Consider the following 15,193-nt stretch of genomic DNA (forward strand, 5'->3'; position numbering starts at 1 on the left):
CAGAACCGTCGATCCCCCCCCCCCCCCTCCTTTTGGCTAAATCTGCTTTTTGTCTTTCTATGCATCTTCATCTTTGTACAGGAAGGAAGAGCACACCATCATCCTGTCGCTCGCAGACGTACTTCTAAGCCCCGCGATGCCGGGGGGGGGGAAGTGTCGCTGTGTCGCGTATACATAACTGCGACAGCATACAAACGGGCTCCGCGTGTTGGCAGCTCGTAAGCGACGCCGCACCGAGCTCTAATATGACGTGACCTCAATAAACGAGTTATGAGGGAGGTGCGAGGCGACCTGTGAACATCTTGTTTGCAAACGCCAGGGTGGAACGTGCTTGTGCCGCCGCCTGACTTCCAATTTCTCGCCTTCCTGAAAGCCCTGGACGGTGAACCCGGGCTATTCGTGGGCGTTAGGGATCGAACAACATTCCAAATACCAAAAAAATGATCGATTAGTCGACATGCTCTGGTCTCCAAAAAGTTTAGAATCGCCTATATTAATAATTAAAACCACAAGTATCAAACCTGAGGCCCAGGGCCCAGATCTACTGGAGCTCGCTGGGAAGTACTTACAGAAACACTTTTCTGGCTCATTTTTTTTTTTTTAATTGTGTTTTGTATTAATCCTGACTTAAAAAATTTAATGATGTCATGAAAGTCACATAAATGGTGTATGCTTTTTAGAGAGCCAAAATCTTGCGTTTGGGATGTGGGAGTTGTTTGCAGAACTCGGTGCCAAGTTGAAGCATATGTGTTTGAATGCAGAATCCATTTTTGCAGGACTTCAACGTGAGATAATCAACCATGATAGTCGAGCAAAACACTGGTCAAAAAATGTTGACATTTTTTTAAATCAGTCAAGTTTTCCAGGTGGATTTTTTTGGGGGGGGGTTCCGAATCTACTCTCGTTTTTTTCTCATTGTTTGGGGAGACATGAAATCCATCTTTGATTAAAATTTGCTATCGACTCGTGTCATTGACGGCCTTTGAAATGCATTGGGAGGAAAAAAAAAGTACTCTCGTACCCCAAAAAGAAAGACATTTTAATATTTTAAAATCGAGATTGTTTTCCAAATTACGACTCTGGGGAAAAAAAAAAAAAGAATAGTTTGAAATTACCACCTACCGTTACCACCGAACACGAGTCGGAATGGCAAGATTAAAAGCACCTCTTTGTCACAAAAAGGTCCAAAATGCACATGCCATGTTGAGACTTTGGAGACATCCCGTTATCCCGTTAGGCCGCAGGTCCAACCTTGGTCAATTCCCCCCCCCCCCTCCTCCCCCCTCCTTTGAGTAAGACGTTTGATGTGTTTGTGTGTCAGGGTCGAATGCTCCATTGTGCAGTGCTCCAATCTGGCCAGGGCAGATAAGAGCAAGCGCCTCACCTCAAACACTCTCCAACCCCCGACGACCACAGCCCGTCTCGTAGAACGGGTTTTATTACACAAAGAGTTTCGTTGGGAGTGTGTAGTGTACTACTAGGTGTGTGTGTGTGTGTGTGTGTGTGTGTGCGTGTGCGTGTGCGCGCGCGCAGACTGTCAGATCTCCCTGGATTAAAAAATCTCTTAATCCCATCAGATCCCCATCCGCTCAAAAAAGTTAGCGGCTCGCAAAATGTCGGAATGCTACGGCTCACTGACTTCCGCTCCTCCGGTTTACGAGCGGCCGAGCCAAACATGAGCCGGTCCTTCAAATATGGCCGCACCTCTCACTTCTCATTTGGATCAGCGGCTTTTTAATTGGGTCTCTTTGGCGCCGGGCTAATCTCCCCGCAAAGTTGAGAGGACAATCGTGTCGAGCGGTGGTTCTCAAACTTTATGGGCCAAGAACCAACTAAAAAGTTCTGAGCCCTCTACAAGTTCCACCAACATTCCACAACTTTCCTCAAAAAAAAAAAAAAATATTCATCCCTGAAAGGTGGATTCATTTCCCGTCGTCGTAAACATCGCAACACATCGTCAGATGATGATGCTCGCAGGCAAATGTTGCTGTCATAGATGAATAAAGGACACGGGGGGGAAAACAAACCAACCGAACAAAGAAAATGAATCCTTTCCGACCCATTAAGCACAATTGGATCATTTCCGGCAGCCCAACTGATGAGCGGTTGGGAATTCAATACTGCTCGAGATGACCCTCCAGTCCCACATGAATGCTCACGTTTGATCATTAACCGTGCGAAGCTATTCCTGATCAAGTCAGCTGCTCCTTCAGTCAGTCTCAAATCTGAGTTGGGAGCTACATATGGATTGATCAGAAATGGCACGTAACATCGCTCGTCACGTGTCGTATCGACAAAATAAACATCAAGATGTGCGCGCCGTAACGCACAGATGCTTTTTGTAGTCATGTTTTTGTTGTTTCGCTGCACACCAAGACGTTATGTACAATGGTTCTGATTGTTTTTTCTGTCACCTTTCACCTTCAGAGATGCTTGTTTTTTAACCCCTCAACAGCTCTCTGGTTTTCATGTTGGCGACACCTTTTGAACTAGTATAAATGTCAATACCCAAAGCAGAAACCCATACACCAGATTAGCGTTGCACTTTATTTCCATGCTAAATATACCAACCGTACTAGTGCCACTCCCTTCGGACTCAAGCCTGGATGCGCTTTTAACGGTGGAAGCTGGGGGGGAAAAAAGTTTTCAAAATAAAAATAAAAATACAATTTTCAAAATAAAAATCATCCTGACAATTGAAAAGCGAATGGATCAATGAGCTGCCCGGCTCGGGCTGAGCAATGAATCAAATAGCAAATGTCATACACTGCAGTTTTTCAATTCGCAAAGCCTGCAATTTGGAAACAGAAAAAAAACAAAAAAACTGTGCTTCGTTTTGGTCAATCAACAGCCCCCCCACCCCAATATGTATCATTTATATAGTGTTCTAATCAGCTATATCCGATGTCACTTTTTTCTTTTTTTCAAGGCTGATACCAGTACGAGTAAGTGTTTACTCTCGAGTAATCGCCAATATAGATACCAAGCACCGATACCACTCAAATTTACGATACATAACATTTCAGAGAACACAATGACAGGTAATTCTGAACAAAAACCTTTGTCTTCCTGACGCACCCGATGACTCACTGACGTGTCAGACAGCCGCAGTGTCACAACAATTACTGCCAAGATAGACTTGCAATGTTTTTTTCATGAGGTAGTCGTGGCAAGTATCGATTCTTCAAAAGTACCCGACACTTCGAAATTAGCCTGGTATTGACCCGAAACCGGGTATCGATACTCGCTTATCCCGAGTCTGAATAGTTCAGTGACTAAGAGGTGCAATCCACATGTTACCATATCATTTGAAGTGATCAAGCCACATATTTCTTGACATTATTGTTGTTGTCTAATTTAGGATTTATTGACTTATGCTTGGTACAGTTTTGTAAAGTTTGCACCCCAATTATTATTATTATTTTTTTTTTTTTGACACAATTTTACATCCATACAATTGAACTTTATTTATTACTTGATTTGCAGTTGACGTAGCCCATTCGTTCATTGAAAAAAAGGAATGTGACTTTTGAGTGCAAGAATTTGCCCACTCCAGCTATTTTTTCCTAGTATAAATGTCAATACCCAAAGCAGAAACCCATACACCAGATTAGCGTTGCACTTTATTTCCATGCTAAATATACCAACCGTACTAGTGCCACTCCCTTCGGACTCAAGCCTGGATGCGCTTTTAACAGTGGAAGCTGGGGCGGAAAAAAGTTTTCAAAATAAAAATACAATTTTCAAAATAAAAATCATCCTGACAATTGAAAAGCGAATGGATCAATGAGCTGCCTGGCTCGGGCTGAGCAATGAATCAAATAGAAATCGATATCGCAATGTCATACACTGCAGTTTTGCAATTCGCAAAGCCTGCAATTTGGAAACAGAAAAAAAACAAAAAAACTGTGCTTCGTTTTGGTCAATCAACAGCCCCCCCACCCCAATATGTATCATTTATATAGTGTTCTAATCAGGGATATCTGATGTCACTTTTTTTCAAGGCTGATACCAGTACGAGCGAGTGTTTACTCTCGAGTAATCGCCAATATAGATACCAAGCACCGATACCACTCAAATTTACGATACATAACATTTCAGAGAACACAATGACAGGTAATTCTGAACAAAAACCTTTGTCTTCCTGACGCACCCGATGACTCACTGACGTGTCAGACAGCCGCAGTGTCACAACAATTACTGCCAAGATAGACTTGCAATGTTTTTTTCATGAGGTAGTCGTGGCAAGTATCGATTCTTCAAAAGTACCCGACACTTCGAAATTAGCCTGGTATTGACCCGAAACCGGGTATCGATACTCGCTTATCCCGAGTCTGAATAGTTCAGTGACTAAGAGGTGCAATCCACATGTTACCATATCATTTGAAGTGATCAAGCCACATATTTCTTGACATTATTGTTGTTGTCTAATTTAGGATTTATTGACTTATGCTTGGTACAGTTTTGTAAAGTTTGCACCCCAATTATTATTATTATTTTTTTTTTTTGGAGGGGGCCTCAAAAAAATAATAATTGAAGCAGATAAATCACCTTTCGACTGATTTGATAGATCACTTGCTTTTATTTTAGCGTGAGGCTAACCTATAAGACTGGAACATTTATACGTAATAAATCAAATCTATTTTATTGCATCACAGATGAATTTATTGCTTACTAACTGCATAATCAAACGAAACCGCTCTGACCTCCTGCAGGAAGCTCCGCAATGAACAAGCTACGGCAGAGCTTCCGGCGGAAGAAGGACATCTACGTGCCGGAGTCTAGCCGGCCGCACCAGTGGCAGACGGATGAGGAGGCGGTCCGAAGCGGGAAATGCAGCTTTGCGGTCAAGGTGACACTCGCGTAAACACACTCCCAAATTCCTACCGCCTTGACCTGATTGCGACGCACACACATTTCGCCCGGGAGCGACGCTTTGTGACTCGAGGATGTAACGTGTGATTTAATCGCTAGCCTTCAAAAAGTGTTTGTACACTCCGAAACGTTGTGTTGTGTAAGCGGACGCCAAATAATGTGATTGTCCTGCTCTCGTTGGACTCGATGACTACAGGCCCGCAACCGAAGGGAAAAAAGTTTTTTCGTCACGGTCATGACAATGCCAATCGGTTGTCTCTGGCCACGCTTTTGGAGTTGCTGCTGTTCTTGTCTGAGTCAGTGGAGGAGGGTTTCACCTTTTTACTTTGGTGTTTGTTGGTATTTTGTTTAAAAAAAAAAAAGAAAAGAAAAAAATCAATAACTTCAGTTTCTTTGTTCATGTTACTTTGAACAAGGTTATTTTTGTTTTAATGACATGAATTAAGGAAGCTTAACTTCGATGCATGAATGATTCCCGTCGCGGGTATGGTCATAGAAAATGTTTTACAAATTCATAGCATGAGCAATTTGCATTTTATTTATTTATTTTAATTATTTATTGGGTCGGCGGTTAACTTTGCTGTCTCCTTGATGGCATGGGAATATAAAGTGTAAAACTCTGACATTGAAAAATATATTTCCAATTCATAATTTAGAATTAAAAAAAATCATTTGGATATAAACCCAACTAACTCATTTTTTTCCATTTTATTTTTATTTGTTTTTATTTTTTGCTTACTAAACTTTGTCGTTGACATAATAGTTTAAAAATAATGTGAAATGGATCAGTAATTTTTGTTTCCATTCTTTCCTTTCCAGTGATTATTTCAATTCTTTTTTTTTGTTTTAATTGTTCTTGAACATTTTATTGAGGCTATCCCTTGATGAATGGCAATTTAATGTAGAATGTAAATCTGTCATTCACTTAAAAATTTTTATTTAACCCCCCCCCACACACACACACACACACACGTTCATGCGCACAATTTGTCTCATAGGCGCTGCAGGTGAACCGACGGGGTGTGGGTGGCGAGAGTCGACTATTTTGGCAACAAAAGTTTTCTTATGCAAACAGAAGCGCAACAGCTTGCTTCCTCTCATCGCCACAGAAATGAAAACTGGAACATCAAGAGATAGTAAAAACGCGTGAATCACATAACATGGAAGTGAGTAAATGTCTACAACGGCCCAATCAGCCAAAGGAGACATTATGCCGACATGTAAATGCTCTCAGATGAACTCAAGGGCAGTCACGCTTCCCTTCTCGCAGAAAATGACCAGAAAATCAGATCTTGATATTCAGCACAAGTCAAATCCTCCGAAGTGCATCTGAAAATGCAAATACAAACCGAGGAAAATTGAAAAGAAAAAAAAAAAAGTACGCAACTTAGATTTATCACACTCCTCTTTGCGTCTTGTGCTTTAGCGGTCACACTTTGACATTTTCTTTTTCCTTTCTTCCCCCCGGCTCCCTCATGCACCTCCTCGAGGTACCTCCAAAGAGTGGAACGGTGTGTGGGATCGTTCCACCGGCTCATGTGGAAATATCTCCCGTCTGCCGCACCGAGGTTTGATGGCTCGCTCGGTAGGGAGGAAGGGAGGAGGCGGTTCAAGTAGGAGCACGGTGTACGGTCTGCTGTGTTTCAATGAGCCGCCGTTCGTGCGTCAGAGTCACGCTGACATTTGCTAGACGTCTGATTCACCGTTCGAGGCCATTTAGAAAAAGTACTTTCATTATAATGGCTTACTTACCGCGCTGCCAAAGGATGGAGACGGATGTGGTGACAATCACAGGGGTTGCTTACTCAGAGTCGGATTAATCACGTCACAGCGCATGATAGGGCCGAGGAAAGTGAGCACGAAACAAGAACCGTTTTATTGAGAGGTGGTAAGTTGGTTCGGGAGTTTTTTGGTTGGCTATGTAGTGTGTGGATTTGGTGCATGAGGTTTTTTTTTTTTTTTTTGGTTGGTTGGTCAAGTTTGTTGGTGTTACTCGACAAAGACAAAACACCTTTGAGGCCAGCGTAACGACGAGTCTTGAACGCAACAGGACAAGGACTTCTTTGTCTTTTCTATTTATTAATCAAGAAATTATACAATAAAAAGGGGGTCTCTTTGTTTGTTTTTTTTTTGGTCAAAAAACTATATCGGTTCTGACCTCATCTGTCTCTCATGTCCAGCTCCTTCTTCTCTGCACTGTCGCCAGTCACGTGACGTCCAACAAAGAGATATTCTAACATTCTACAGTGTATCTTAAACAAATGGAATCTAACATATGCGTAAAATAATAATGGCAACTATCTCAACTAAGTTATGAAATACTCCACTTCAACGTATCAAGACTACACGACATATGGAACGCGCCACAAAAATCGACCAATATTAAATTGTCAGTCGGTTTTTGAATTGATTATTCCTCCACGTCCTAAATATGGTCGCGTCGGCCCGTGAGAGACACTTGAGTGAAGCGTCTGTCACGAGTCCACCAGCCTGACATGACACACGGGCGTCTGAGTCCCTTTCCAACAGCGGTCGGCACTTCCCATTTGTCCTCGCCGCGCACGGCCGCAACCTCACATCAGCGGCATCCTCGTGGGCACGCGTGCGGCTCGTGCGTATGGAGCTACGCCGTGACTCACGAGCGTGGCGTCACGCTCTGGAAATAGCGCCGCTGGCCCTCCAAGGGCAGGGTGGTCCGGCGCGGGTCAGTGTCGCTCGCCCCGTATCTGCGAGGAAAGGGTAAGGACTTCCTCTCGGTGCGCACAATGGCTTCTGACGTTCCCGAGTGACACGCAGAAAATGGGATTCTGCCGAAAGGCGAGGGCTCGTTCCTGACGCTCTGCGCCTGAGCCTGCGGTGCAGCGCAGCCAGAGGAAACCGGGCAGGAACAGTCTTGAGGAGTTGGCTCCGTCTCATGTTGAAATAGTGCAAAAGTGCAGCGGCGGGTCACCTTTAGATAAGAATGAGTTAATGAATGTGCACATCCTCAAGAGTGGAATTTTGTTTTTCCGTCTTCTGTGGGTTGGCGAGTGACATGAATGTCAATTTTACATTTGGGGATAAAAAAAGTATCCTCATTTCCAGGTCACATCTCTGCGTTTGTAGTTTGATTTTCAGTTTGTCAGCCAGTTTGTTGAGTTGCAAAGTTATTTTTGGAGTTTGGAATTGGTCAGTAGGTCAGTTAATTCTATGTTCGGTTTTTTGAGGGGGTTACTAATTCATTTGGTTCATTTGTGGTTGGTTCTTCAGTTAGGCACTTCAGTTGTTAGTTTCCTTGTTTGTTTTGAATTTCTGAAGCACTCTGTTACAACTGTTGTGAAAGCAGTGTATAAATAAAGACATATTGGTGCTTGGTTGGCTAGTTAGTGGGTTAAATTGGTGGTTTAGTCAGTTAGTTTGCTCACTGATTTATTCATGAGGCGCTTCTTGGCAATGTAGATTGTTGAGTGGTTAGTTTATTGATTTTGTGCGTTGGTTAGTTTGTTCGTGACTTATTTTTTTATTTGCTTATTGCTTGGTTAAGTTGATTGTTGGTTGGTTCGTTTGATTGAACTGGTTGACCAGTTAGTGGGTTTGCTGGTTGGTTGATTAGTTTGTTTATTGTTGGGGTTTTTTTTTTGTATCTTAGTTTGTTGGTTTATTTGCTTGATTAGGTACATTGTTGGTTGGTTTGTTGATGTAGTTGATCTGTTAATGTGCGACTATTAATTGGTCGGTTAGTTAGTTTTTGCTTGTTTGGTTGGATAGTTTGGTGTTGGTTGGTTTGCTGGTTAGTTATGTTGTTTATTGGTTGTATATTAGTTGGTTGGTTCGTTCATTTCTTGTTCGACCAGTTAGATTGTTGCTTGGTTTGTTAGTTCTTAAATTAGTTGGTCGGTTTAGTTATTTTAGTCATTTAGTTATTTTAGTCATTTAGTTTGGTTTGTTGATTAGTCCAGAGTTGTACTGAACAGGTTCACAAAAACATCGAAGGTTGGTCAAAATCTGCTTGCATTAGGACGAAGTGGGGCACTGCCCCAACAGATCTAGCAAATAGAGCTGTGGTTTAAAAAAAAAAAAAATGTAACATGCACTCCCGCAACCTCCACGACTGGAGCGGTCCAGCCAGCGCACGTCACGATGGATTAGGGTAGTTCTGCCCTGTGCCGTTCTAGTTTGAAACGTGAACTTTTCCTCCGGCGCGCACTGTGGAGATTTCATCCCATGATGCATCTCCTACCCAAGTGCTGCGGGAAAGAGACTATTTTGTTTTAATCCCGGATTAGGATTAATCATATCTTTGGTAGAGGACACAAGATGAGACATCATGTTCTTTGCCCATTGTACTCAGGCCGGTCTGCTCAGTTCAGACGCTCTCGTTACACGCCCTCACTCTTTCCATATTTCACGTCGGCAACTGTCGCATGAGCTCTCGCCAAATGCAGCGACTCCGTTGTGTCCCTCGTTCCTCCAGAAATGGCGAGGGATCGTCTGAACTGCGACTGACCTTGTGATTGTATTTAATTATGTGTATAAATCAGCAGGGCCAAGATGCCAGGGGCATACAAGACTCATTCAAAGAACCAACCTCGTTGTACACGTTTATGATCACGGCCTTTTGTTTTAATCACGCTCGGTGCGCCTCGGGGAACCTTTTTCGCACCATATCTCACTTTGGTGTGTGTTTGTGTCTTCCTGCAGTACTTGGGACACGTGGAGGTGGAAGAGTCGCGGGGCATGCACATCTGCGAGGACGCGGTCAAGCGGCTGAAGACGGTAGGTTTTCCTTGGAAAAAAAACACTGGAACAAGAAACCCCTTCTTCCTCTTGTCTGTGTACTCCAGGGATTCTTTCCCGCTCCAGAAGCTGTTTTTCGTCAACTTCCACTCTGCTCCAACATTCCCTTTTCCTCCTTCTCACTCTGTTGGCCGCATATATTTGGGGCGTGAGGGCAGGGGAATCTTGCCGGTCGAGATTCCCGACCCTGTCGTGAACTCATCGCCGCTCTGGAGTAAAGACTAAAGCTCGGCTTCGGGGCTCTTTCTCACTATGATCACAACGAGCGTTCAGGAGGATTAAAAGCATCACAGTCAAACTTTAAAGAGCCTGTTAAAAAGTTAATTAGTTAGGTTGAAGGGGAAAAAAGGTGAGTTTTGTTTCTAAATGCAATACAGTGGTACCTCGACTTACGAAATTAATTGTTTCTAGAAAATTTTGTAAGTAGGGACGCGTTTTCCATGTAAATGCCCTAATCCGTTCCAACCCTCCCTGCCCCTCCAAAAAAAATAAATTCTGACATAAATGTTTTCTAAAGCATAAAAATGCATCAAAATCTCTAACAAATACATGTTACAAATATATTATTGGAATAATAAATGAGTTGTGCATAATGTAAAAAATAAAGAATAAAAATGATGGTCATTTCACTTTTAACTGCATCCTCATTGTTTTTTTTTGCCCTCTTTAGTTCGTGTTCTCTCTCTTAAGTGGCTTTTGCCTGCTGTTTTGGAAAGAACTGATTCAAGGGCGTTTGCTTTTGTCGGCTTTTAACAATCATTCGAAAATGTCCAAGGCAAATATCAGCATAGTGAGCGATTGCCCGATTGATGAACACCGAAGGGCGAAATACGAGGGCCCTGCATGGACACATATCTATCTATCTAGATCTATCCAGCCATCCTCCTGGCTCTCAAACTACCTCCAAAGGCGAAAAGTTGGCAACTTTTAAAGCTCTGTGAATGTATTAAAAAGGACGGCGGTGCACATAAATGTCCGTATCAACACAGACACGCAGTCGTATCGCCCAAAGGTATCTCGTGTGTATGTGCGCGCGAGAGCGAGCGATGGGAATGTACGTACATGCACAATACATCTCATGGATGAAAAAAATCACCCACACTCTCAGGCGTATGGATGGTTTCTACACGATGTCCCCCGCCAGTACACACATACCACACAAGCATCAGCAGCACATACGCGTCGACGCTTGACAAGGACACTTCAAGCCCGAGGTCTCTCTTTTATCGCTTTGGCGTGGTCGGACAACATGGAGCCAGCCTCCCCTCCTCCGGCGGCCGCTGACCGTCTCTCGTCCCTCAACCTAATGACATTTCTTTGGCTCGCGCTGAGGTCCGGATGCCCAGCGGTGGATGGACAGTACACTCGTGACATTTGCATCGTGTGTGTGCATAGACGTGTGCTCGTGTAAGCGGGTGTCTCTTAGTCTATTTGTCCAAGTACAGTGTGTGTATGTGTGTCACCGAAGCCATTTAAAGTTCTTGACTTTTTTTCCCCCCAGTTTAAAAGTCAGAGGTGATGGAGGTGGGTTTTTTTTTTCCCCAAGTGGCTGATATGTAGTTCTATCATCCTAATTCATCCTCATTGATGCTTTAATATGCTAACGTTGCTTAGCCGGCTAGCAGGTCTAACAGTGACTCCATTGTATTCCCACGACTGGCGGTATTTTTCTCACGACTCCGTGTTCTGTGTTCAATCGACCTCCATACTGCCCCGACTGTCACGTCACTTCCTGTATTTTGTTCAAGTCAAGGTCAGAGTTTGTGGTATGTCAAGCCATTAAAGGTCAATGCTATATTTGGCTCGAGCTCCAAACCTACCCTGTGAAAATGAAGGCACTATACGGAGAACCAACGAAAAATATAGTTTACCCGATTCTTACGGCTTTTACACAGAACCAAGCGAAGGTTGGATTTTGCCCTAATTGGGATTCGGTGCCAACAAAGCTCAAAGAGTTCCCCGTTGTTGCAGATCTGTTCTCGTACAATGCGCCAGCATCTTTGACAGCGAGAAATGTGTACAACAGGACAGGAGAGGAGATCCACACCTTCCAAACAGAACACAGCAAAAGCCGGAGGTTGCCGAAGTGGCATTCTGTGTCAACAAAGCTCCGTTTGCGTGTGTGTATGGGGGGGGGTAAATACCAGTAGTAGAATTAATTGCTTCATTTACACAACGAACCTGCGAAGAAAAAAATATTGGGCTGAAACGAATCTCAGAATCTTTTATGTAGGACAGGCTAAAAACTTTGATTTAAGATGTTATAAGTTGGTCGAATAAAGTCCTTTTTACTTCACCTGTTTAACCTCCACTTTCCTTCCTGCTCCGAGATCCTTCCCACTTTCATACCTCCCAAAAAAGCGATTGTATTACATGTTGGTGTTATGTTTTGTTTTGTTTGTCTTTTTAAGCAGGTTTTAATTGTGCTGTTGCCCAGAAATGCTTCAATTCAACCGCCCTGCCCCTCCCCCTTCCAATTCCCAACCGTTTACTCATCTTCCCCACGCCGCCCCTCAATTTTGCTACCTGCAGCTAACCAATAGCCATCATCATCATCATCATCATCGTCATCATCATCATCATCATCTGCATGTGCCACTAACAAGCCGACTTGCTGGTTAACATGCTAGATCGCGCATTCAAACATTTTCCACCAAGGCCGGCGCGTAACAGGAGCAGAGTGGCACGCCTTTCCACGGCTTACCGGCGGGGCACAAGGAGGGAGGGAGGGTGGGGATTAAGAGTAAAGACTAGCCTGCATCTGGTTTCTTTTTGGTGGCCTCAATTTGACCCCCCCTCCCATACACACACACAACCACTCACCCAACCTTCCCTGACTGTTCAGCATTCAGAAATCAGATTCACACCATTTTTGTCACCTGTGAAAGAATCTGACCAGGGATCACAGTGGAACCTCTTACGAAAGCAGCAAAACAATTGAGAGACTTTCCCAACCCCACTGCCAGCTCGTTTTTTTGAAAACAGAAACTAGCGAGTTGAGTTCCCACTAAGAAAACGGACAAAGTGAGCAGAATCATTTTCACATTGCTTTCGGCAAAGACTTGGTTCCTATTTCGAAGTTGCAAAAGCAGTGGTTTATCCACATGAGAAACATTTGACCAGAGGTATGTGCGTCCCGGCAGCAAATGTTTCGCCGGGTTCGCCTTGACAAAACTCGACAACTTTACATGAAAAATATATGAAACCTTGGAATGGGCACTTCAGCCTGAGTACAATGCACCAAGAATTTACAAGAACCATATGATTGGTTTAGGAAAAATTCAGTTATTTTGTGTTGGGGTAAAAAATGGCTTTTTGGGAAATGCTTTAGTGTGATATCGCCGACAGAAAATCTGGTCCAGAAAAACATAAAAGACCTTGAAATTCAAGTGAAGCAGTAGAATTTTTTTTTCCATTTCTTAACATATCTCCTCGACATTTTCATCTGCTCGTCAGGAAATCCCTTCTCTGGTTGGCTGACCAGTTTCAGTTAAAAATATCAGAAAAATTCCGAATAGTTCTTCAAGTCGAGCCGTCAAAATCACCAATGCTGTTTCAAACGGTTTCCTAATGACTCGATTTGAATGGTGTGAATGGAACATTAGTCGTTGGTTTGGGCAGTACTTTATTATTTCGGTAAATGTAATTTTTATGGGGGATTTTAGAGCCATTTGAAGTGTTTTATCCATTTTTTTTTTTTAACAAAGTTGTCACGTTGCTACTTACAGACAAACTGACCAGCCTAGCCATCCAGTTTGTTAGCTTATTTTTTTATATTAAATTTTTCAACTTGGGAAATTTACATACCAGTACGTTTGCTATTATCCCAAGAAAATAAAATATTTAGTTATATTTTTTTTCTGTGGGAAGTTGATGCGTGTTTTGCCGGAGGGAGGAGAAAAAAAAATGTGTAATGGCCCTGATGCGAATATCAAAAATCGGTAAAGCCCCTATCCCACTGAGCTGTGATCATTTGTTCATGTTGCGTTCTCGTCAGGGTTCATCTCATCGTCAAACGCTCGCCTGTACTTTCCTTGTTGCAAGGGTTTTAAGGCCATATCGCCAAACCTGAGGTTGTGTGTATTTTTAATACAATAACAGAACCCTCTATAGTCAGAACTGGTTGGGTTGGTTTCATACTTTTGAGCGCTCTCTGTCAAAGCGCCACTCGTGACACTTAAACCTGCTCGGTTTATTTTTTTACGTTGTCAAATAATTTGTGCACTTCGTGTGTGTGTGTGTGTGTGTGTGTGTGTGTGTGTGTGTGTGTGTGTGGTGCTACTAACGCTGACCACAATTGATATACAATCAGTATTGATCATAATCAGTCAATCAATAATAAAACAACCCAATCAACTCCCTCCCCTTCGACCTCATACAATTTCTTCCAGGTAACACTGTCATACTTTGTCTACCCCCCATCCCTCTCACCTACCCTGTTTTTTTGTTGTTGTTGTTTTTTTTAAACAACCACCCAGGACAGGAAATTCTTCAAAGGATTCTTTTCCAAAGTAAGTTGCTGATTTGTATCCAGTCCGAGTGCCTTTCACTTTCTCTCTCTCTCTCACGTTTTAACAAGTCACCCTTTTTTGAAGGACAGATCACGAGCGCGCACACGCACACACTAAACACACAAATGCATGTGGGCCAAAGGTTGAGATCAGGGTGGGGCACTTAATTGTTTGTGTGCAAGTGGTGTTAACAACTTGTTCTCCGTCAATGAGCCAAAAAGTGGAATCATTTGTGTGAATGACCGTCAACGACACAGACACAGACAAGCACTCACGCACTGTGGTCATTGCTGTTCTAACCAACAGGGGGCACCCGAGCACCGACCTTGTTTCTTTCCTTCCGTTTGGCTTGAGTGGCGCAGCAACTTTATTGTGGATCGATCACGGGTGTTTGTATGTTAACTGAAACATGTCTCTTGTCTTTTTTTTGTTTTGTTTTTTTAACTGCACACAGGCTGGGAAGAAGGCAATACGCGCCGTGCTGTGGGTGTCGGCGGACGGTCTCCGAGTGGTCGACGACAAAACAAAGGTGAGAAAATACTGGATGCGAGGGATGTCATAATAATAATAAGAAGAAGAAGGCGAAATGCACAGCTCAAATGTTTGGGAATATTAAATCAACTGTATTTTTTTTGATTACTTTGTATTGTTTCATTGCTGTTTTTTTCTCCAATACATGGGAATATTACAGAATGTCATCTTCAAGTCGTCTGTGTAGGGTGCAAGAGGACACCTTTTTCTACACACCTTTTTCTTGCCAGTCCTTGTTGGCATTGACTGTCCAACTTTGCGTTAGGAAAGTCTCTTTAGCTTAATGCAAGCAAACAATGCAAAATGCTGTGGCCGGGCTAATGAATTATAATTCTTGAAATAAAAGATATTTAAACACCAATTATGGAGCAGCATATGTAGATGGATAGCGGGCATATATTCTTGTCTCTGAAGAACAACAACTAATAATACGGCAGTTTACTGAGGAGCTGTGATCGTCTACATTTTTATCTGTGTGTCTGCCATATACCGCCCCCTGG

At 43.0% G+C, this 15,193-nt stretch overlaps 1 protein-coding gene across 6 annotated transcripts in view; it reads left to right on the forward strand.

Annotated features, from left to right (window-relative positions):
• Window positions 1–15,193, forward strand: part of numb (NUMB endocytic adaptor protein) — a 31,548-nt gene that overhangs the window by 9,512 nt on the left and 6,843 nt on the right. For 4 of the 6 annotated variants that reach the window (XM_019872324.1, XM_019872321.1, XM_019872320.1 and 1 more), the window contains exons 2-5: window positions 4,716–4,852; window positions 9,556–9,630; window positions 14,130–14,162; window positions 14,617–14,691. In XM_019872324.1, the coding sequence (XP_019727883.1) occupies window positions 4,727–4,852; window positions 9,556–9,630; window positions 14,130–14,162; window positions 14,617–14,691 (309 nt within the window). In that variant the 5' untranslated portion in view covers window positions 4,716–4,726. The remainder of the gene's footprint in view (window positions 1–4,715; window positions 4,853–9,555; window positions 9,631–14,129; window positions 14,163–14,616; window positions 14,692–15,193) is intronic. The other 2 variants (XM_019872325.1, XM_019872323.1) reach the window with 1 other exon arrangement.

Source organism: Hippocampus comes, unplaced genomic scaffold (assembly GCF_001891065.2).
Source record: "Hippocampus comes isolate QL1 unplaced genomic scaffold, H_comes_QL1_v1.1 scaffold92, whole genome shotgun sequence".
Classification (NCBI taxonomy): domain Eukaryota; kingdom Metazoa; phylum Chordata; class Actinopteri; order Syngnathiformes; family Syngnathidae; genus Hippocampus; species Hippocampus comes.